The 24,829-nt window shown below is 40.8% G+C and overlaps 1 protein-coding gene across 1 annotated transcript in view; it reads left to right on the top strand.

Annotated features, from left to right (window-relative positions):
- The first annotated feature begins 2,129 nt into the window (after positions 1-2,129).
- mfhas1 (malignant fibrous histiocytoma amplified sequence 1) overlaps positions 2,130-24,829 on the top strand; it is a 39,138-nt gene continuing 16,438 nt past the window's right edge. Inside the window, exon 1 of the mRNA XM_036587582.1 lies at positions 2,130-5,385. Coding sequence (XP_036443475.1) covers positions 2,535-5,385 — 2,851 coding nt within the window. The 5' untranslated portion in view covers positions 2,130-2,534. The remainder of the gene's footprint in view (positions 5,386-24,829) is intronic.

The following is a 24,829-nucleotide window of genomic DNA, read 5'->3' as shown; positions in this document are numbered from 1 at the left end:
CGTCGCCACTGCAGTGCTGAGAATGATCCACCCCCAAGATAATGTCTGCTCTTCGGGGATCTATTGAAGAACAGGGTAAAAGACGGCTAACAAAGTATGCAGAGAATCAGGTGAGCTACAGTCTGTACTCGTACAGCTACAAAGTGCACCTACATCCTCGTAAGACCTGGTAATTCTTTTTTGTCCTCTGCGGGGGACATGAGTCCCCAAAGGATATTTCAGAAACCATATAAGCTACAGTGCTGAAACCTGGTATGCCATGTATAAGAAATATCCTTTCCACTGATAGATCATTTGTTGGGGTTTGTCATTCACAACAGAGAGTCTACCTTTTCAAGATGGCTGCCATCTCAGCAACCACATTTTATGTGAGCAAGAGAAGTAGGTAGCTTAAAAATATACGTTCAACCACCTAACAGTATACTTTTTTGATGTCCTCTGTGGTGGACATGTGAACTGCTTTACATGAAATTCATGGTGTCACAGGTGACAAATTTGACTGAAGCAGAGAAAATGAAAGGATCACAGCCCTCTTGATCCAGTTAGGGTTAGAAGAAACAACATGTAAGCTTAGCGGTTAAATACATGGTGATATTACTGTATCTTAATCTCCTTTTACCCAATTGTGCATTTAAAAAATTAAAACATTAAAATATACTTAATATACTTCCCTTCTGTCTCAATTTACACCTGAGATTCATCCTTATCCTGGAGCAACGTTTGCTGCTAAGTGACACCTAAAGCTGTACTGACTGGGTGACCTGGAATTACTTTAAGTAGTACATTGATAATAGGAACTTTGAAGATTGATGACCAAGTTTTTGAAGTTGTTGCTGATGTTGCAGCAGGGCTTTGGTCTGATGGAGTATAAGAAACAAGAAATATGACATCAACATACCCAGATAGCAGACAGTTTTGGGCCAATTCTGGCTTTCCTATGTGAGCGTTGGTTGACTACCAGGTAAATGCTAGGCATGCGGGCCAGAATAGATCCTGGACAGCTTAATATGCTTTTGCCTCGTGTTTACATTTGTTGGGCAATTCTGGCATGAATGTTATGGACCAACAATGTAGTTGGGCCAGATGTGGGCCATATCTTTTAGTTCTACTCACCTTACAGTGTGTGGGCCAGATCTGGGCCGAGGACACGGCCGTATATTGGGCCAGAAGTTGGCCAGACAAATTTTGCTAACTGGGTAATTACTATGCAACGTCCTGTTGTCCACAATAAAGGACATTACATAAAAAATAAAAAGTGTTTTTTTTTTTTTAAATCACTGTGACAAGTTTTTTTTTAGACTTATTTCAAAATTACTGAAATTCTCAAACTTTAATTGTTGTGGGTCTCAGGAGGATATGGTAAGTGGAGCTGATAAAATAGACAATGAGAGAAGTAACAGGGACATGGTTTTAATGTTATGTCTGACGCATATAACGTTATACTAAATCAGATTCTCAGTTCAAAAAAGTGAGGAGACTCAGTTTTCCACGATGTAGGCCCCAGCTAAATAACGTGCTGTTCTTCGCGGAATTAAAAAGGATCCTCTTGTTTCCTTCTAACACTATTTTCCAAAACTTTTTATCCACGGAAGCAGATTCGTCCGTCCTTTAATGAGGTTCTGCAAGTTATGAATTGCAATATACAGAGTATTTATATTTTTATTTTATAGAGTATTTACATTATATTTACATATATATCTTACTGCACTGTTTCACTCTCTCGTTCGGCCGGCAGGTGGAGCCAGCCGTCCATAGTTACTGTCCAACACGGAAAACATATTTTCTCACGTTCCTTTGTGTACATGGCTTTGGCCAAACCTGCAGAGACACAAACAAGATTAAATATCATAATTCCTGCTTAAATATGCCGCCTTATGCCTTCCTGTCTAGAATCTAGTGAACATTTTATGGTAGAGTCTATTGACAGCGTTGTCGTTATTAATATAAAACGTTACAAAAACGGCAGAAACGCTTTAAATGATTTTAATGTATTAGCAGTCAGTTTAGGGAGAGTCTGGTTCCATTTCCTGTTAGAAAGCCCCAGCCGTGAGCTCCAGTTCTTCAGCGAAGGTGGGCGCGGGTCTCTGACGCAGCGAGGCGGGGCTGAGAGAGGAGGGAGGCGGGGAGGGAGAGAGAGAGAACAGCACTCAGCCTGCTGCTTTTGTTTTACTCCATTAAGCAGCTCCTTTGGCTGCTGGCGGACAGAAAGAGGCAGAAAACGCGTCCGCAGCGCGGTCAGCCTCTGCCACACCCGTGATGAGCCCAGGCTGCGCTCGATGGCGCGGGGAGAGAGGATGTGTGAAGCGCCGCTGCCCGAACACAGCTGCTCGGATGCGCTCGGCTTGTTTTTGTCTCAAGGTGGAGCTTACCTTCGTGCTATGCTGCTGAGCGCTGACCTCACACGGACCCTAGGACCGAGCTCGGCTGTCCGCGAAGGAAGCAGAAGGGCCACCAGCATGCTGCCCGGCTAATTTGACGCTTGCGTTCAATGCGAACGACGCCAGGAGAAGAGGGGACGTGGCCGCTGCAGCACGATGGCTGAGAATGAGACTAATCTAAAGACAGCCAGATTATGGAGGGACGCTGCTTTGCGCTCCAGAAAGCTGAGGAGCAGTTTGCGCCATCTGACCCTCAGCACGAAAAACAGCCAGACCATTACTCTGCCCGAAGACATCAAGGAGATCGAAGTGCTCAATCTGGGTAATAACTCTCTCCAAGAGCTTCCAGAAGGACTGGGTTCTACCCTCACCAGGCTTCGCATCCTGATACTGCGCAGGAATAAGTTTGCAGCTGTGCCTTCTGCAGTGTTCCAGCTCAGTCAGCTGGTCGAGCTGGACATCAGTCACAACTGCCTGGGCCACTTCTCTGAGGACATTGATCTTCTGAAGGGGCTTAAAAAGCTCTGCATCAGCCACAACAAGATCCAGTACCTTCCCTCTCAGATTGGGACCCTGCAGTGCTTGGAGGAGCTGGACATCAGCTTCAACGAGCTCCATGATTTCCCCAGGTCCTTCGCACAGCTCAGGAGGCTCCGGACGCTTGATGTGGATCACAACAAGCTGCAGCGTTTCCCACCGGAGATCCTTGCTCTCAGTGACTTGGAGGAGCTGGACTGTTCCGGTAATAAACTAGAGGGCCTCCCAGGTAATATTATGATGCTCCAGTCCATCAAAATATTGTGGCTGAGCAGTACACACATCTCTTCGTTACCTGAGACCTTCTGTGATCTGCAGAACTTGGAGAGCTTGATGCTCGATAACAATCTCCTCACAGCCCTACCACAGTCCTTTGGGAAAATGCAAAAGCTGAAAATGCTTAATCTCTCGTCCAACTCCTTTGAAGAGTTTCCTCAGGTTATCCTCAAGATCACTAGTCTGGAGGAGTTGTATTTGAGTAGAAACAGGCTGTCTTTTCTTCCAGAGGAAGTGGGCCAGCTGTCTAACCTTGCCAATCTGTGGCTGGACAATAATAGAATAACATTTCTGCCAGACTCTATCGTGGAGCTGGAGAAACTGGAGGAGCTGGTTTTACAGGGTAACCAAATTGCCATACTCCCAGACAATTTTGGAAAACTTGCCAAAGTCAACATTTGGAAAGTTAAGGACAATCCTCTTATACAGCCTCCATATGAGGTGTGCATGAAGGGGATCCCTTATATAGCTGCCTATCAGAAGGAGCTTGCACACTCCCAGCCTGCTGTGAAACCAAGACTAAAGCTTGTTTTGATGGGGCAGAGAAACGCAGGGAAAACTAGGCTCAGGCAATGCATTGTAAGCAAACCGCTGGATGCTAAGACGATACCTGGAGGTAGGGGGATAGATGTGACTAACTGGGTAGCAGATGCTAACCGCAGTCTTACATTCATAGTATACGATTTATCAGGGAAGCAAAACTATGATCTCATCAAACCATTTTTCCTCTCACCTGGAGCTCTGTACATCTTGGTGGTGAATTTAAAGTCATACACCTGTAAGACCTTCTACTCCAGTGTAGGGTATTTCCTCCACCTGCTCAGTGCAAAGGTGCCCCATGCAGTGGTGTGCATTGTGGGCACCCACACTGATCTCTGTGAAGATAGCGAGCTGGAGGAGAAGTGCTTGGACATCCACAGGCAAATCTCCCTGCAGGAGAAGAGAGACATCGACTGCCTGCAGATGCTTGCTATGCAGGTGGACCAGGCCCTGGTGCAGGGCTATGATGTTAGAGCATCTAGCCCTCATGTACTCTTTTATGGAGTCTCAGATAAGAACCTGAGACGTAAAAAATCCCAGCTGCAGTACATGCTTAACAATCGGCTACAGATTTTGTCTCCGGTATTTTGCGTCAGCTGCATGGAGGCGCAGAAGAATATTCAGCGCTTGAAGGAAAAGCTCATGTCGGTTGCTGATCATCGTGACATCTTTCCTAACCTTCACCGGGTGCTGCCAAAGTCGTGGCAGATGCTGGAGGAGCTCCACTTCAAGCCGAAGGACCTGTGGCTTTCATGGTGGGACTCAGCCCGTCTGGGCCTTCAAGCAGGACTGACGGAGGACCGGCTGCAAAGCGCTCTCTCGTACCTACACGAGAGCGGCAAACTGCTGTACTTTGAAGACAGCATCACTCTGAAAGAATATGTCTTCCATAATCTGCCACGGTTCATCGCCATCTTGAATGTTTTCTTTCAGAAGGACCTTGCTGCGATGCTGGAAAAGCTACATTCTGAAGGGGAGGGTGGTGATAACGCCACTGCCTCCCAAATGCAGCAACATGTGGAAGGCTTTCTGCTGCACGGCCTCCTGCCATCCAACGTCATCCGCCTGCTCCTCAAACCTCTCGTGCAGACGCAACAGGACCTGCACCTGATCATGGAGCTGCTGGAAAAGATGGGGGTTTGCTACTGCGTCAACAAACCCCGCAGCAAACCGCTAAATGGAGCCACTGTCTTGTACAAGTTCCCCAGCCTAGTCAGCAACGAGGAGGCCCATACTGAGCCCTGGATGAACGGTGGCTCGTTGATCCCTGGTCAGTTCTTCTCTGTTGAACAGCTACAGATTGAGTACAGCTTTCCTTTTCTCATCCCCCCTGGACTCTTCTCACGCTACAGCGTGCAAATCAACAACCATGTGGTGCAGCGCTCTGATGGAAGGCATTGCATCTTTGCCTACCGAGGTAAAGTGCCTGTGATGGTGAGTTACCGTCCCTCTCGAAACAGACTGCAGCCAGAGACGCTTGCCATTTCTAGCCATGCGTCTTTGCCAAATATCTGGACAGCTTGGCAGGCCATTACCCCTCTGGTGGAGGAGCTGAATGTTCTTCTGCAGGAATGGCCTGGTCTGCATTATTCTGTTCATGTCCTGTGTTCCAAGTGCCTGAAGAGAGGGTCACCCAACCCACATTCCTTCCCAGGTGAGTGAGCTTGCTTATATTTTTCTTTATTTCTATTATCCTTTACTTTATTTCAGATAGAGTTATTTGTTACTGCGGGCAGTAGGCAGTGTTTATATATTTGATTGTTTACTTCTGGCTGCCATTAGCGTCAAGAGAATCCGCACATCCTGTTTGATAAATAAACCCCACCAATGCATGTCACATATTTTACCAGCAATACTGTCTTGATGTTGATTATTGAAGGATGATGATTATAATATTGTTATAACAGTATTATTACTATTAGTACTAGTTTTAGTTTTATTGATAGCAATAATGTTGAGCTCCATATTGGTCCTAAATGATATTTGCCAGTGCAAATAAAGGCAAAATTTGCTTTTGCTTCAGCACAGCAGTTTAGCAATCACAGTGCTGTCACCATGTGAGCTAATGATAGGATTTATTGCTTGGTAAACATTGACACATTTGAGGTTGAGTGTGGGTGAAAAGCACTGAGGGAGGATGGAGGCTAAACAAAAGAGCATGAGGGGCTAGGAGTGACAGGAGGGGGTGTCTCAGTGGGCCTGCAGCCCCACCTAGAAACACAAATTAGCCAGAGCCAGTCTGTCTCGCCTGCTGAGAGTGCAGCCACACACACAGTAGTGGAGAGGATTGCTATGGTAACAAAATATGCCAGTTCCTGGGATGCAGGGATGCAGACAAGCATAACAGCCTTTGGTTGCTTCCCGTTGAATAGTAAGAACCACCATACAGAGACGTAACAAATGAATGCAATGACCACTTCATATAAGAACAGTTGTACTTGTCGTTATCTACAAACGTCATTTGTGTGAACATTGTATTCATATTTTTGTTTATACAGAGGTCGTCCATGATTTAATTTGTGTTGATTTGCCCAAGGTGCTCATATTCTGCTAGTGTCTATGTAATGTGACATGCCATTTTTGAAAATTTCTGCCTAATTGCTGTTTATCCTTTAAGCTTCACGCATCTCTTTCACTCAAAATTAGCCATATCCTTTCTATTCTTCCTTTGTATCATCTTCTCTTTGGTCATGGAGCTCATTCAGGCTGCTGCAGTGGATTAGTTCATGTCTGTGGTCATGGCTGTTTGAATCATTTAACATAATGCTGCGCTCTGCAGAACTTGCTCAACAAACCCGTCTTGTCTCAAAAGGGCTATAAGCCACGGATTGCATTGACAGTACTCCATTTTTGTGTTTCTGGCTTGAACTGACAGGATTCCTTTATGTGACAGTAATGAGGTGTGGTGACATCTACATATGGTACAATAGTGCTCTACACGCTGTTACAGGTCCTTTTAATACTATCACCAGCAGGGAAAGATGCACCAAATAATGTGATTAGTGACTTCAGCTGTGTGTAAATCATTGTTAGAAACAGTTAGGGACCCCCCAGTATACATTTTTGCGCATTAGCACAGGGCCTGTGGTCATACTTTTAGATCAGATGGCAGCACGAAAAACACTCTTAGTATTTTTCCTATAAATATTCAGATGTGATCAGCAGGTGTTTTGAGATGTGTTGAGATAGCTCGTGACTGACTTGTATCTGCGTTAGGGATGTGACGATACAACATTGCATGAAATTGTATTGCAACCTATCGTATCACTGTTTCCATCAAATTGGTTTTAAAGGAGAATGCCACCGACTTTTCAAAATTTTGGCATAGTTCTATCACTGATTTGGAAGCAAAGTCATTCAGTGTGATTTGTTGTGAAACAGTTTATTGTAAAAAAACTTAGCAACTGGGCTTTCTTTACATAGATGGTAATAGGAGCCAGGGGCTGTATGTCTGCAACACAAATATAGCTTCTTAATTTACTATCTAAAACTATCAGTGAGCTTAGATGCGACGTCTGACTTCTTCTTCGTGTCTTCTTTGTATGTGCAATGTCGATGGTGGTAAAATAGTGATTGAATCCGAGCAATCACGTTTTCTTTGGGGAACATTTGGCCTTGCAATGCCCTGCTTGTACCTCTCCGCCATGAATGGATTTAAAAAAAACAAAAAAAAAAACATTTTAGGCCAGGACTTTATTGTAAAGCTATCGTTAAACAAAGTCTCCAGCATCAGGCGGCATGTTCATAACCATGTCATGCTATATGTTTCTGTGAGGTAGCTTTTAGAGCATTAAACTCTTCAGATGCCTGGTTCCTGTTACTCCACTGTGAGCAATTCTAACATGGCTAGTTTTTCTAGAATAGAGCACTTCGCATCAAACCACTCTGAATCGCTTTGTTTACATCTTACAAGCGTCAGTATTAGATAATGGGCAACTAAAGTAGTAAATGCGATTGATTTCTAAGGCTTTATGTATGGCAGCACTGGAGTTACACTCTAATTGTTCCTTACTTACTGGTGATAACGTATCAAATATAATGGAGCATACAAAGTTGGCGTTGTGCATGACCCATTTGAGATAATGTAGCGCAGAGATTTGGTGTAATTTTGGTCTCTGGCTCGTTTTCAAAGGAATGCTTGACCTGAGAGGTGACATAGCAAACAGAGCTGCATTTCCTTACCAGTCCACGTCTTTGTCACTGTGTCTACCATCTGAAAAACTGTGAAATGTCCTTTCAGCCTATTTCCCTTTTGCCAAAAGCATGTGACTGTATAGTGCAGTTAGGATTTACTGTTCAAAGCTGCATCATATCAAACAAAGATCCCACCCCACTTCAATAATCACGCCCACTCATCCAGCCTTCATACTTTTACCGTCACAGATGTCATTTCACAAGGCAGTGTGAAATAGTGATGTAATGTCACGTATCACAAACATCAGTGTTTGTGACTGATTCAGCAGACTCACTTTTGCCAATGTTAACAGGCTTTCTCTGGACAAACTGGACCATATCCTGTCCTCACTAGATTAAGTTGGGCAGATAGCTAATCTAACAGGCTCCAGGTTTCTGTATTAAACATTGCTGTACTATGACATGCTTGGCTGGCAGATGGTCATGATTTTGTGACCTTGGTGCAGACAGGCTTAAACATTTGAAAATGTAAGCCCCCTCTTTGACTGAGACAGCCAGTGACAGCAGTAGTCATTAGCACACGAGATTAGAACCCAGAAAATAATGACCTCTTCTTTACCGAGGGGTAAATGACAAGGTAACACATCATGCAGAGATAGAATTAAGATGATATTTGTTTTATACTCTTCACAGTTGTCCTCCAAATAGCACAGGATATTATATTAAAATAATTAGAATGAAAACATAATAATATGTCTCTCTTAACTCAGCATATCAGGATTATCACTTCTGATCTTCTAATTTATTTTGAAATTGTACATGTAGTACGTACAATCCAAGCTCGACCTCTAGGTAGGGAGGCATAAGAGCAGGCACTGCAACAGACCTCTGAGCCATTTTTACTGTTTATGGCCTTATTAGTGCAGAACACATTTAGAATCTTATTAGTAAGATAAAAAGGAGGAGTTTTATGTAAGAGGTGCATGGCACAAACCTTGCCCATATTTGCCAAAGAGGAGTCATAAAGAAAGCACTGTGTTTATTTCAGCTTGGGTAACGAGCCAGAGCTAGATGTGGCGTAATATACGAACGACTTGGCATGTTCTGAAAAGAAAACTTGTTCCCTCTCTCGGTGGACATTCTTCTTTCTTTATAAGACCAATCAGCGATTGACGTAACAGCACCACGGCTGACCGTAGACAAGTCCTGAGTTTATAGACGGCGTGGTAAACATCCATACATATTGCTGTGTGGTTATGAATGCTGTTACTGTTTTGGTTCCTCTTCTTCTGCCTCCTTCTCTTCCACCACTACTGATCCAGCTTTTAGTCCGTCCCATTAGAAGGTTGAGATGTTATTCTGCCCAAGTGTTTTGCTTGTGCGCAGTGACAGTGTTTCACCTGGAAGCCCCGTAATGCAGTACAGATGTTGATGCTCATATGGTTTGTGGGAATGTTAACATTTTTCGGTTTTGTAATGAGGGATTTATTCAGGTCTCATATGTTGAGTCATTCAGTCAGGATGTGCTTTTATGTCTGGTTGATTATTGCTTCCTGGAGCCCTTGAACGTCTCCCACCGTGCTCTTTTTCCAGTATCTGATACAGATACAGCCAAGACAGGGACTTGGCTGCAGTAACTCCACAGCAAGCACTAAAGATGCAGCTGCTGCTTTCCACTGAAAAAATCTTAATGTAGTGTTACGCCTACACATTGTGCAATGTCCATTCTGAGCAGACAGTAATCGCCCACTTATTACTAGGATTAGGGCTGTCATGATCGATTGATTACACTTGATTGATCTTTGAAAATATTGATTATAATGTACTTTTTCAATGATTTGGCAGTTTGCATGATGATAATGCACATTTTAAATTCCTTTACTGCTCTCTCTTACAGTAAAAACAGAGCATTGTGGAAATGCCTATATTTATATCAATTTTTGCCACACATAGTTTTTTTAAAGACTTCCTAGTTCATCTTTTTCCAGAAAAGTTTTTTTTGGAATCTTTGAAAGGTTACGCAAGGTTTGTTATTGTTTAGTGACATCAATTTTTGTTTGGCCTGTTTTAAAAAACTGATGATTAACTGTCAAAAATAATTGTTAGATCACTCAATTACTAACATAATCTCAACAGCCTTTGCTCTCAGAAAGCCTTGGTTGGCTAGTGAATAGAGCTAGTTGGTCAGCGTAAGTTCCACAAGCTTCATCGCTCTTGGGCGCCCCCTCTGGTGCAGCACTGGTGCTCGTGGAAGTATTCTCTCAGAAGCTCTGGGCAGTCACGGATGCATGCATCACAGAGCTGGAAATCTCACCAATAAAGCACTGATCATCACTTTAAGAAAGAGTCACGTTGCACAGCACGGCTATCCTGAACAACAGCCAAACCAAACGAATGGCAGCAATGGGCACTAATAACTTGCTGAACCAACTTTTTGTTATTGTAATTTATGTGAGGCTCTTTAGAGCTCTTTAATAGTGGTGAAGCTCCAAGCTTTAGAGTGATAGCATATTGGATGATGTAACAGCCTTGAACACTGAAGATTGGGGTTCAAATCTCTGTTTTTTGCAGAAAAGCTAAGGCTGTCTTGATATTAGTGGTTGCAATATGCTGTAGTAATTTCATGTATTTATGCCATTTTTCCTTTGAGCCCGTGCCCCAAAAACTGTCTGAGTTTGTATGCCAATTGAGACTATCACTTTTATCGGTTGGAGCTTGTTCATCGGCCAGGCCGCTGTATGCATGGTCAAACAGGGGCTTGAGTTCCTTTTTCACCATATGCAGGCCTTCTTACGTTTCGGACAAGACAGAACAACAAGTTTAGCCTCACAGTTTTTCACCACGCCATATTTGGGAATGATATTTTTGGCCCACTCGCATGTTGATTCAGTCTTGGGGCTCCTCTCTCTTGCAGACTAAACATGGTGGAAGTAATGACCACAGAGTGTCGTCTTTCTCATACTCGCTATCCAGAAGCTTCAGCAACATTTATCTTGTTAAATAACAGCTCTCGCTTCATCAAAGCAGCTCTTATTTTTCATGAAAAGTTTTGTTCATTGCCACAGTGAATGTGTTTTTGGGTGTTAAGAATGAGTTTTTTTTTGTCTTCCATACTTGAGAATTTACAGGCCAAATTAACACTGTTTGAAGAGGAGAAGGAACATTTAGAGCTGTGTCGCCTCCAAATGTGGTGATCTCAGTTTGTTTGTACCAGTTTAAGGACCTGTTCTCTAACCACTCTGCTTCGTGCCATTATTCTTAGCAGTGGTTGGGGTCACTGGGTGCTCTACACATATTCATTGCCAAGTATCAATATAGTGTAACCTATTTTCAAAGTGTAACCAGTCACTGGGTCTCTATTTATATAAGCAGGTTATTAGAACGGCATATTTTTGTCCTTTTACATTCTTCGAGTTTAACACCTCTGTGTTTTGAATATGGTATTTAGTACAGATGCAAAGACTTTGAGCCTCTGAGATTGACTGATTTCACTGTTGGCTTTTAAGGCCTCACTATAAGCCTCAGACTTTTCCCCTCTCACATGTCGGTCATTGTAGCTGAGGTCATTGAGGGTGCCCTTTTTATCACAATGTTATTAAGAATACAGAGAATTCTGTTTTTTGGTGGGGGTGGACAGTTTTGGGTATAGAAAAAACTTATTTGACCTACTTAGAGAGAGTGCCAAGTTGTCAACATGGATGCTGAGCTGTTGCCTCCTGATCCTTGGCAAGAGATGTGTGAGAAATGAGAGACAGGTCGCTGTCCCTGATCCTACTCACACGCTCTGTTACTGTACTCCATCACTCAACCTCGAAGCAAACATGACCCCACTGACTGTTTCAGCACACCGTATAAGCAAATCCCAATCCCTCTCTTAAAAGGGTTCTTTGGAGCAATGCCTTAGAAGAACCTTTTTGGTCTCCCAAAGAACCTTTAAATGGAACTGTTTTTGTAAATAAGATGTGTGAAAAACCTTTTTAAAGTTTTTGGAAAAGTCCTTTAATTGAGATTTTCAGATTTAGGCCTTGGATCCAGTTTTCAGTCCTGGACTTTGTCATCACTGGTAGGCATGATGTTAGATGACCTATCAGTTACATCAGTTCACTTACCTCCCAGTGATTAGAAGACTGGATTCAAGCCCTGTATTTGATTATCGCTGTTAGAATCTTTACATTATGTGGGGGTTCTTTAAACTTTACAAAGATTTATCAGTCTTGCAGATCTCAACTATTGAAAGGTTCCTTCAATTCAAACAGCATTGCTCCAAAAAAAAAGAGAAGACAAGTTGGAGAATGTGTTGAAAGTTTGAATTTGGTGGACAGATCAATACTGTGTTACATTGTTAGTGGTTGGCATTTGTCTTGTAGTCAAACATTGAGTCTCATTAGTTGAGTTTCACTGTAAACGTGTAATTAACCTGTCTATTATTATTTTATCCTGTTTAAAAAAAAGTGTGGAGGAGGAAGAGCCATGATATGATCTTGTTTAGGAGACAGAACATGAGGAAAGATAGCAGTTTACCAAAATTGGGCTGTCCACAGGGCATAGGTCACTCATTTCAGCTGCTTTTCTTAGCCGGCACTGCCCATGACCTACGCCCATACTTTTTTTTTCCAGCTTGACTGGAAAAGTTGCTGCCATTTTAAGAACCTCTGACTAACTAATGGTAAAATAGAACATCTATAAATGTTATAATTCTAGTTTTCTTAAAGCAGACATAGTGCTGCCACAGTAAATGACTGTATATTGAAAACATGGCATGATGTGAAATGCTGTTATACCATTTTGTGCCCTAATTTATCTTTTGTTCAATTGATTTTAATCACATGCTGGCTGAAGTCTGGTAAATAATATATCTGTTTGACTAGAAGAGTCTTTTAAAATTCCCTGTTGGATTTTGTGTTTTTGAGTTCAGAATGGTGACATCAGAAGTTATTTGTTTTCACGGTAGTCCCATTTTACTGAAATATGGTCAGAGTTGGGCAGAATACTTTGGAAGAAGTAGTCTCGAATGTTGCTTTAAGTAGCATATTCCATTACAATAGATGAAAAATGAACACATTTTAAAAACATATTCATAGGTGAGATGGAGAAAAAAACTCAAAAATGTACTTTTTTAAATGAAGTTACATAATTTTCTTGTCTCTTATTGCCTGCTTCAGTTCACTGCTGCTCATAGAGTCCCACTGCTGTCTCAGCAAACCATTCACCATATGCCAATAAAAAAAAATGTAACCATAAAGAGGGTAGCTGTGTGATTTCCAGTTAATGGCATGTATGGAACTTACCACGAAACACAGGCACGAGTCCAGCGCAACACCAATGCTAAGTTTATCACTTGTGTCTATGTCCACTACTGAGAGACCGTTCAGTTCAATAATCCCTCAAAAGAGCTTGGTAACACTGAGATTAATAACTGATCATCAAGTTGAGTGATTTATCAGTAAATCACATTCAATCCTCCTTCAGTCCAATTCAGTTCTCCTAAAAATGTGTATATATTTTTTAATTAGTGGGTAATTATTAAAAATATATTCTTTTAAAAGGTAACTGCATTCTGATTACTGCTTTTACAAAGTGAAACTCAGACCAAATACAACTCGGACAATACAATAAAATACTGAATTCTGAGTATGTGTTCCCTTACATCCCAACCCTGAATATGATATAGATATCAGGCATGCTATAGACCTCATTCATACATTCTTAGTGTCATGGCTATAATAGGTACTCCAGTTATAAGCAATAACAATTTCTCTATGGGGTGGGAATTCTAAAATTGCTGCTATCGTGGTATGTGGTACACAGAAATGATACATTTTGCTGCATGTACATTTTTCCTCTGAATGTTGCTGGCTCCTCTGAATTTTGAGATCGTTAAGGTGTTGAAACGCGAATGTGGCTAGATGCAAGCTTATACTGTTGTGCATTGAACTGACATTATAAGACTGGCAACCCCTCCAAAATGCCTCGCAGAAACCAGCAAGCTAATTGAAAGCTGTCAAATATGGTGGTAAAGTTGTTTTGACACTAGTAGAAGTGTTTGATTGATTAGCAGACTCACTTTCATACATTGTCATTTCAACACGCAGACCTGTTAACCTGCTTGTAGTATGTGTGATGCATTATTTGTATTTTGACTGATAAATGACCTCATCATTCATGGCATTCAGTGACTTTTGGTAGGGCAAAAGTCACAGGACAGCACTTATGTTTGGACAGCAGCAGTGTAGGTTTGGATAGCAGCACTTTTCAAAAATGCCATTTATTTTTCGCTTTGAGAGGAACTGCTTAGACCTGGAGTTCCTAATGTGGGCGTGACACCGACCACTGAATGACGCATAACTTCAGAGGTCTGAGTGAAGATACCTTTATTGTGCAGCCCTAAAACAGCAAAAAAAAGCTTTAAAAAAAAGATTTAATGAAGTCAGAAGCTATCAGAGAAGTTCAGACAAGCAATCTGTATTTTGGGTTGCAAGGATTAGAGCTGACTGTGTCCCGACCAGTTGTACTGTGTCATTTAAAGAGCTTTGAAGCACTCTCTCTGTCTGTGCTCGGGGACGGTCTCATTTCTCAAATAGAGCCGTGCCCTCTCCTAATCTGGTTAGTGGATTGGACGAGATTAGACTGATTGAGAAGGGGACTCGCAGGTGACTGGCAATTAAGTGAAGGCAGAGTTGGTTAAGTAATCACTGACTAAACAGTGTTACTCAGCATTCAGGAGGTGAGTATGAGGGCCTGCTCAGTGTGGTTTCACACATAAATCACTCGTCTGTGACTGTTCACAGTTTAAGGAAATAAATCTAAGGTTACAAGGGTTTTCAGACATTTCCCTTGGGCGTGATCACTTTCTCTCAGTTTCAGTGATTCAAGGTGTGCCAAGGAACACGCAGAGACCTGTATCAGGACCAGACATTGTGTCTTAAAAACAAGCTGGAATACTGCCATATCGTATAAATGCCAAAAGCAAAAGATTTGTGAGATGATATCGTTTATTCTCTTCTGCTTTTCGAGATGTGGTGTGATGCGTGACGGTCATCAGCAGCTCTGAATGTGATTCGGTGGTTCAGAATAATGGTGTATTTGTAAAGGATAACCTCCCTCTATTCATGCACTACAGCCTTTCAGAACTTTCTCAGGAATTCTGAGAACTTGAAGTTTATGAAAAGATCGCGGGTCAGAAATCATAGTGCTCAGCGACTGCAGTGGCACCAGAATTCAGCACGGCCTTTCTTTCAGTTTCCTTGATTGTTATCTGGCCTCGGTGGAACACAGTGATTTCCTCAGAGCAAAAGCAAATACTACCATGAAAGTCTCAGCAGTAATTGTTGCTACACGCAGGAAACACTGGGACTTTTTTGGGGGGTTGTTTAAGTTTCCCATATCAGAATGAAGACTTTTAGAAAGTTGTTTGTTTACATGCTAGGCTGGAATATAACATATAGATATCAGATATGCAGTACAGTATTTTGTCTTTATTGTGCAGTTGCAATAGATAATCTGTGAATGTGACATTTACTGTCTCTTTAGTTCCCAAAGAAGCATTTGGGCCAGTTATCAGTTGTTTGTACAGCCCTTTCTACAGGAAGCATCTTGTTTGGGTTGCTAATCCAAGATATTTGCAGTTGAAAGTGTTCTTGAATGTGTTTTCATTCATGCGTCCTTGAAAGATTTTTTTTTGACTTTAAGAAAATAATCTATAGTAGTACTACAGGAATTTGTAGAAGAATCCCATAGTAAATTCAGAGAGGTGGGCAGTATAACGGTATTTTATCTTGATAATGTGCTTTCCAGAATATACAGAGTGTACTTAAAGAACATTGATCAAGTGTATGTTTCATTACAGAGAGTGCAGAATTAGTCATGTTTTATTTGATTTAATGCCTGGTTGTATGTGTAATGTAAGTTTTTAACAGCAGTTTTTAATTGTGCTGCTACTGTGGCTGTGTGTCAAAATATCACAGACATAAAATATGACCTATATTGCGCATCATGAAGATGTCTTTAAGTGTTGCGATATATTTTTTTTATAACGATATAAACTATATAAACATTTGTAAAGGCTTATTACAACAAGCACTGGTTACCATAAAGGCTGTTGTCAATTTTGATGTCATTACACCTTAGTAAGTGTCATGACAGCTGACAGTTTTTAAAATAAGCCTTTATAATAATCTGTATACAGTTTCAGATAGAAAGGATTCTGTACTGTCCCCCAGTTTACAAACTGTCCTAAAGGCCTGTGTACCATAAATGAACCACAAAGGAGTTTTAAAGGTAAACTATATTTTAAGGATACACAGTGATGTTGGAATCATATCAGCAATGGAAAGATATTTACTTACTATCACTACAAGCTACCTAAATCAAAAGGAGAAATAAAGATTAAAATAAAATAAAATAGAATAAGATAACATAAAATAGAGCATATACAGCATAATTAAAGAGGAAGAAATATGTGCAACACAGCCTTAGTTGCATGTGGACACGCCTGTGGCGTGAGTATGTGCAAGTTCTGGAGTCGGGGGTAGTACAGTAGTTCAGGATGGAGGACCATGGCTGGGGTATTGCAGTACAAAAGTGACAGTGTTCATGGCTGGAATGTCGCAGTATAAAGTGACGTGTCAGTAAACAGTGACCATATAGCGATAGTCAGTAGCAGATGGCTTCAGTCAGGTAGTGTAGCAGCTTCACATTCTATCTAATTCTATGTAAAGTGAACAATGTGCAGAAGTATACTATACCATACCATAGCATGCAATACTATACTGTAATATATACTGTTCTATGCTCGCTATGCATATTATACCTACTATACTATACATAATATATAATGTCAACAATGTGCAATATAAACAGGTATAAAGTGAACAATCTGCAATATTAACAGGTTTAAAGTGAACAGTGTTCAATATTAACAGGTATGTCTAGTGCATCCCTACTACATTTGCTTTCCCAGGGGAACAGAACATTTTTCTACCACTTCAAAAAGATAGAAGAGTAAATAGAATGATAAATAGAAATCAGTGCACAAAATCAGACAGAATTTGGTGCAATTATACTCAAGATATTGAAAAAACTTAAGAGGAACACCCCAGTGACACTTTACATCAGTGGTGATGAAAATCCTATATAGGTGTTGTGAACGCCGTTATTCAGTGAAGTGTTACTAAAAGCACTATAAGGCGCTTCTATAGTAAGGAGGAAAAACATAACAGAGTTTTATAGAAGTTTTTTATAGCATTATTGCTTCCTATAGTATTGCTATAGTTTTTTTTTCTTTTTTGTAGGTTTGTTGAATTCAAATTTAAAAAATAAATTGTAAAGAACGTTATCATGGTCGCCTTAAATGAGGTCACAGCACTGGATTCAGGAAAGACCGTTAACATATGCGAGTAACAGGAAACCTGTGGGTGTTTCCATTGTAGTGGATCTCGTGAGATGTCTGGCTTTTCTGGCGAACTCTCAGGCTTGGAAGAGAAAGTGATATTAGGCTGAACTCTCCAAGCTGTGATATTATCTGCATCATTACATCCATTCAGAGAAAATCTTCTTCAAAACAGACACTTATAACTTTCTAATCATGGCTTCTCTTAGCAGGAGAGGAACGTCATTTTGCTCATTTTACTTTTAGTATTCTAAATCTTTAAAACAGTGCCTGGAGATCTTTTTTAGGTCAAAATTTTGAGTCAGGATCCGCCTGGCCTGATCTAGTCCGTGCATGCTGGGCCTCCCCCTGCCCCCTGTTCCACGTGATGTCATTTGTTTTGATATTTTGTGTGTTTGCATTATCCAAGAGATGTTGTTATTCAGAGCAGCAGTATAATCCCTGAGAGATGTCAATCCTGTTATGTCATCGTGTTCTGTTCAGTCCTACATTGTAAGCTGGGGCATTACCTAATCCATGTGACCTGTGCTTGATCGAACGGTGTGTTGCTTGTCCTTGCCTTGGTGTTGTCATCTCGAGCCTGCAGCCTCGTCCATGTGAGATTGGCTTGAGTTGACGGGGATGAGGGCTTCTGTGTGCTGAAATGTGTATCAGTGTGGGGGATCAGTGCTGAAGCTCCCTGCGTTTAGAGATCTCTGCTCTCTTATCACTTCATCTGTTCACTGTATAGACTTCCTTGTGCTTTCTCCATTAAGCAATTTTTCCCACTTTCCTCAGCCCCCTACTACTTAGCCTCTACTAGGGAAGTCTGTCATTTCTTAACCATTTTTACGATATTGACCTTTGTAACACCAATAATGCAGAAGGCTGCAATGTGTAAATGATATGTGTGCCTTCTAAAAATTGTGCCTTCTAAATACTCAGTGTTTTTTACACTGTACTGTGAGCATCCAGGTCCAGATTACTGTTTCTGTGGCTGTTTTGATAAAAGAGGTCAAAATAATTCAGGTCGATCTTAAATCACATTATTGTTTCACACATTTTAATATATTGGAAGATGAATTGCAATAACAATGTGTAGAAATATAATCACAGTACTGCTGCATTGTTCATACTACATTTGTGGTTTTTAGAACTTTTAAAATCTGCACTTTTAACATAGTTTCTGTTTTTTTTAAACTACAAGTAAGAAAAAATTAAACAGACATTTTGAGATTTTATATATATATATATATATATATATATATATATATATATATATATATATATATATATATATAGGTATATATAAATCATAAATTTTATCATTAATATTTGCCTTCATGTGGGATTCACTGAGTTGCTCTGAGTGATGTGCTTCTGTGTTGCGTTACAAGAGGGGCTTTTCTTTCCATTTTTGTCGAGGGACACAACAGATCCTGAGGAAGTGAAATGTGTGCACACTCTCTGTGTCCCACTTCCACATCTCTCTGCTTTCAGGGATTCTCTTCAGGTCACTGCACACTTTTTCAAATATTAACCATGAATAGGGGCTTACTGTAAGCCTAGAACTGCCTCATGTCACAGCTAAAAGTTTCTACAGGGGAGTAAGGCTGCACGATATACTGTTGGTTAATCGTTATTGCAATACTGGTGTTTGATAATATAGAAAAAGGTTACTCTAACTACAGTGGTTTTTAATGCTCTAAGCATCCTGGCCAATTACAGTTCCACAGATTTTTGTGAGTGTTTTTGATGAATCAAGGTGTTCATTTAATGTAATAAAGTAACGTATTGGAGGCCACTCTTTAACCATGTCATTGACTGACCTATGTGTATTTAATATAAATAATTACAACACTAGATTTTGTACATATCCTGCAGCCCTTATAGGGAACAAATATTGTTCAATATGGTTGGTTGGAAAGAGTGATGAATAGTTTGAACGAAGTGTGATGGATGACTTGTTCGTGCTAAATGGCCATTCGTTCTTTCCAGAGCCCCTATGTATCAAGCTACACAGAGCAGAAATGCTGATCCAGGATGCTTTGAGACGACATACGACCCATTGGCCGCCTCTGTATCTGTGCTATATATGCTGTCTGCCCTGTGTTTGTTGGGAGTTTCCATGTTTGTCCTAGGCTACTGAGTTTAGTTATAGCCGTGACCTTCTCTCTGCCCTCAGACCTCCCCAGTTTTGCCTCCACTCATGATCTCCAGTGGCTTCCTGTGTGGGTATCTTGAGTGTTATTTTAAAGCATCTCATTTCTCAGAAGCTAGACCTTAATGACTAAAACAGAGCTTGATGGTTGCCCAAATGTATAGTCCCAAATATACCTCAAATACCATTGATTAGCCAAGACCTGTTTGGTTCCCCAAATTTGATTAGCCAAGATGTTTGCTGCCCCAAGCCTGTATTTGTCCTGTCATCTGTTTGTATAAATATAGCATATAGCATATATAGTTTATAGTTTTGAAGATAAGTGCACGGCTACATTGTAAATGAGGGTCACCCACAGTGAACCTCTGAGCTGAAATAAAGGTTGATTGATTGATTGATGACGTATGTCACACAGTGTCATAAATGACATAATTCTGTTACATTACTTAACAACTTCATATGTCTTGAGGCAAGTGTGCAATAAATTAGGCATGATGCTAACAGCTTCCATTACTTCTTAGCTACATTAGCTTGTAGTTCCTGTGCTAAACTAAAGAAGCAAACCTCATACACCAAACATGTCTTGGCTATAGGGATGTGCTTTTTGACTAATTTTGATATTGAAGTATTGTAGGAGATAACTGGAGGAGGAGTTAACCATAGGGAAGGAAAAAGAAACAACAAAAAGGACAAACTTAGCATAGGGCTTTGGCCAAAGTTAGCATAGGGCTGTAGGCTAGCATTTGAGATGATAGCACTGAAGGTTAAAATGTAAAAACATGTTTTACTGTTCAGAAATAGTCATGGCAGACTGGTGGGTTTTATGAGTTACAGTACAGTCAAAACATTAAATTGCCATTTTGCAGAATTGGTAACATGTTTTCTCCATCTTTTCTTGATGAAACATACGGCGTATACTGGGTATATTTATACTGAGTGACTTCAGTGTGTGAATACTGGTTGACTACATTTGTACTAAGGGGAAAATCGTGTAAATTAGATTTTTGATTAATGCCAGGATCGGACTACACAAATTCAGCCCGATTTTGACACAGTTTTGTCGCAGCAGACACATTTCCAGCATCGGGTGCTAATATGAGTGTCAGAAACGATGAACAGGTATTAGCGTGACAATCGAAGAACAGCAATGTGGCGACTGGGACGCCCCACGACACCCCAACGAAAAGTCACCTAGTTTGACATCTATGAAGCGTTCCTTCACGTTAACCAATAGAATGAGCGAACTCTGGCACATGTATGTAAACACTGTGAAGACAAAGAGTGGCGTTGCTGTTGCTGCTGTTGGGTGGAGCAACAAAACAGAGGAAAGGTTCATTTAGCTGTGGCAACAATACCCCTGGCTTTCTGACATTTCCTTAGGGAACCACTATGGCAGAGTCCAAAAAGATAAATGTTGGTGAGAACTAGCATTTATAGCATCTGTTTACATACAGCAAACCTGGTGGCTACATTCATGTAATGTTCTTGATATGTTAAAACATTTGTTACCTCAAGTTCTCTTTGCAGGATAGACAGCCCATACTGTCCTCTTCGTGACACCCAGGAACGGGTCTACAAACGCTTTTTCTTTCTTTTCTTTTGCTTTTCAAAAATACAAAACCACCAGCATCACACACAGTGCTTCTTATTGACAGTTTTTGATCCTCCTCCTTGGCAACCTATGAAGAATGTGAGTGATGATTAGTCGGCGTCAAAACTTTTTGCATTGCCAGTCTTATGACCAAGACATGGCACGAATGTATGGCACTGATTGCCTAAACTGACATAGTGATCACAAAAATGTTGTCGTGAAACACAAAAATGTTGTGTAGTCTGATCCTGGCATACGGTGTCCATTTGCTGGTTATGCAGAGTTGTGTTTTTGGAATGGGAATTGATCGGTAGCTCTTGGGCAGTGCTAATGGACAGTGTTTCACATGCAGAACTTACATAACTCTCCTGGGTCCAGAGGCTACAACATGCACCATAGCACAACATTCTCTCTAGGGATGAAGCTCTAATGCTGTGAGGGCCCTGACCTTATGCTCCAAATATAACCTTTACTTCCTCCACACAGAGAAGCGTGGCTATTCTTGGAGACCACAGACCTGGGCCTTGAACATCTTAAAATCGAGCATTTGAATTCATGCCGTTTGTTTCAGCTCTGTTCAGAGTGTCTGTAGCTTCATTGTTTCGTATGGTGGACAAAACGCTCTTTGTAAGTTCTGCTGAGATATTTACATACACTATCTGATATACCATGTTACATCAGTGAGCACAGAACCAAATTTCTGCAGAATGAACGATGCCCTGCCTCGTGTATGTTGGCTTCAGGGTGACTTCAGCATGCTTGCTTACTCATGTGCTCTAATCCCCTGTGACCATGATGCGAACAGCCATGAAGATTACTATTATTAGCTGCTTGCCACCAGCGTTAGGCTATACAGTAAAATCTTTTATCTGAAATTGAACAAGTAATGACCATTCAGAGCAGTCAGGGTCATATGGAAAGCTTATAGCTTTACTTTTAACTCTTCAACATGATTTTTGTTTTTATTTAAATTAAATTTTGCACTATTTAAAAAAGCCAGCTGCCCTTTACACTCTCAGAAATAAAGGTACGAAACTGTCACTGGGGCAGTACCCCTCTTGTCACTAAAGTGGTACCCTCAGGGGTACATCTCAGTACATTTAGTCAGGGAACATAATTGTACCATGATCTTTGAAAATTCTGTTTTCTAAGTTGTATTGACTCCACACACCCCGTCTCGTCTCCAGGCTTTATATTTTATTGTTCTGTTTTAAAACATTCGGTTATGAAAAGATACAACATTTTGTATGAGGCTATATAGATAAAGGGACATGGTCATGTAAAGTGAATTATGTCTGTTTTTTGTAAACAACTGTACACAAACGTCTCAAGTGGAAAAAATAAAATACAAGAAAAATGTAGGATGTGGGGCCTCAAACTTTTTTTTCTTCTCTCCTAAGTCACCTTTTTGGATAATGAGATTTTCTTACGAAAGTGACAGTATGCTACTGTTACCTAAATCTTTTCTGAGCAAATGCTCACCATATCTTGTTCAAATAATACTACATTATTGCCAATGGCCCACAAGATTTAATGTTTATTAAATAGTAGTGGGATTTGTATTGTTAAATACATTTTATATAAGACTTCCTGCAAGGCTTTTGTCTTTGTTTTTTGTTTAGGATTATTAAATTGGAAGTGATGTGGAACCGCAACCCTTTAGCACATGATGGTTTAGGGGTGCAGAGGCAGAGCAAAGGTCCTACAGCACAATCCCAGTGTCAAAGCAGGGGTGCAGTATGTGTGGACTGATGTGATTTGACATCAACAAAAGCACATACGGGCAGCAGCCTTGTGGGCAGTGAGCTCATTATGCAGCAGATGTTAACATCTGTCCCTCAGGCCCTGCAATGGAGCTGCCAGTCTACAGCAACCTTTTCTGCTGTTCCCTAATGAGCCTGTACTGAGCCCAGACTGAGCATTCCCTAGGAGCTGGGATATTAACCATTTTTGCTATTGAATATCAATTTAAACAAATAATTTTTGAATATCTCAGCATGGTAGATCTAACAATCTTTTATTGTATTCAGCTAGCATAAGAAGTGATTTTGTTTTAGGCATGTGATTGAACTGTTTGAAGGCATACAGTCTAACTTGACTTATATGCCCAGCGTAGCTGTTGGATACATTTAAACACTTACATTTAAAAATAGCATTATATCCTACAGCATATGTCTACATTGTGGAAGTGTACCCTTGTCGGTAAAGGACGGGGAGATAAATATCTCAGAGCAGAGCTGTTAAATAGCAGCCGTAGAGGGGAGAGTCTATTCCTAATAAACTGAACAGCAGGGGGACGTGTCACCACAGCTTTTTATTTACTAAAATTTTATGGTCTTTGGCTCAGGATTTCAGGATTTTAAATTAAGTCTTGCAGAGTCTTTACCAGTTAAATACCAGTATTTACCAGCTAAGAAACCCTGGTTTGGATATTTAAATATTCAAATAACAGTCGCGTCTTATGTACTCGTGGATTGTCCTGTCTTGAAAAAGGCACAGTCTTGACATAAAGCAGAACCACACAAATAGGTACACTCCAGCTAGACAAACGACTAAAAGTCTTTGCAACCTTTTGCTTGAGGAGACTTTTAGCGGACTGACATGATGGTGCTGTAACATACTGTTTGTGTTTAACAGTGCTCTGCACAGCAGATGTGGTGCCCTGTTCACCCTCTCAGCCACAGCTCATGTTTAATTAAAATCCACCGGCAGCAAAGCCAGAAGTAACCGCACACATCTTGCAACTACAGGTGCTTCTGGCATAGCAGAGCACTCTGGCCACCAGAGCAGTGGACCCCAAAAAGCTCGCCAGACTCACAACTTCGCAGTGCCTCAATAAGAACGACGTGGGTTACTTATTTCCAGGTTGAGATTTTTTGCTGAGAGATCTTTGGATGAAAGTAGGTCACAAATTCCTCTGATTTCATTCAGGTCTGTTATGAAGCTGCTATTTAGCCGGGATCAGTCTATTTAGTGAGATGATCAAAGAGAGCCATGTGCCTTGGACATGAGTGGGCAATATGACAGTAATGTTATTGTGATCTTGTCATTATCATATTGGTTTGCTATTGTCATCACTTTTAGAGCACTATAATTTCAAGCTCATTTACACAGTAGCTAAAACAGCCTGTTTAATTGTAAGGGATAAAGAGAGGTTGAAAAATGGTATTAAAATGAACTAGACTGCTTTGGCTACGTTAAACCTCACAAACCTTAAATCTGGACGTCAGGAGGAAAAAATCACATGTGAAATGTAGTTTGGGAGCTCTTAAATAATATATCTCAACTTAGCCTGTATTAGAGCACAAACTTGGTTGAAACCTAAAAATCAACAAACAAAACAATGTTTTTTATTATTAATTGAATGTGTTTATTTATTTTCTATACATGTATGTATGTATGCACTGGGGCCTGATACACCACTATGTTTTCAGATAGTACGATGTTACATTTTTGCCATATCACCCACTCTTACTTAGCCATATATATCTGCTGGGTGGCAGTTGCAGTTCTCCTTCTGTCTCATCTGATTAGCCTTTGGTTTGCCTGAGCTTGTTTGTGACTCTTTAGCTTGATTCTTCTCTTTGTTAGTTGCGCCAGCATGTCTGGTGTGCATAAACTGTAAGACAGCTGTTTTTCTCCCTCATTCCTCATTTCCAGTGTATGATGATTCATCTCTCCGTCACTGACCTCTTTTACTCATCGTGTCCAGTCATATGAGAAAGATGCAGTGAAAGAATCTGCGAAACTCCCTGCCAGGGACCATTTTGACTGTTGTTTCTCACTGTCACTTTAAACTACTGTTTGCTTTACCACCCAGGCTGTTCTACAGGAGAATGCACTGT

Source organism: Colossoma macropomum, unplaced genomic scaffold, assembly GCF_904425465.1.
Source record: "Colossoma macropomum unplaced genomic scaffold, Colossoma_macropomum, whole genome shotgun sequence".
In the NCBI taxonomy this organism is placed as follows: Eukaryota; Metazoa; Chordata; class Actinopteri; order Characiformes; family Serrasalmidae; genus Colossoma; species Colossoma macropomum.
This window is presented reverse-complemented; position numbering and strand designations above follow the sequence as displayed.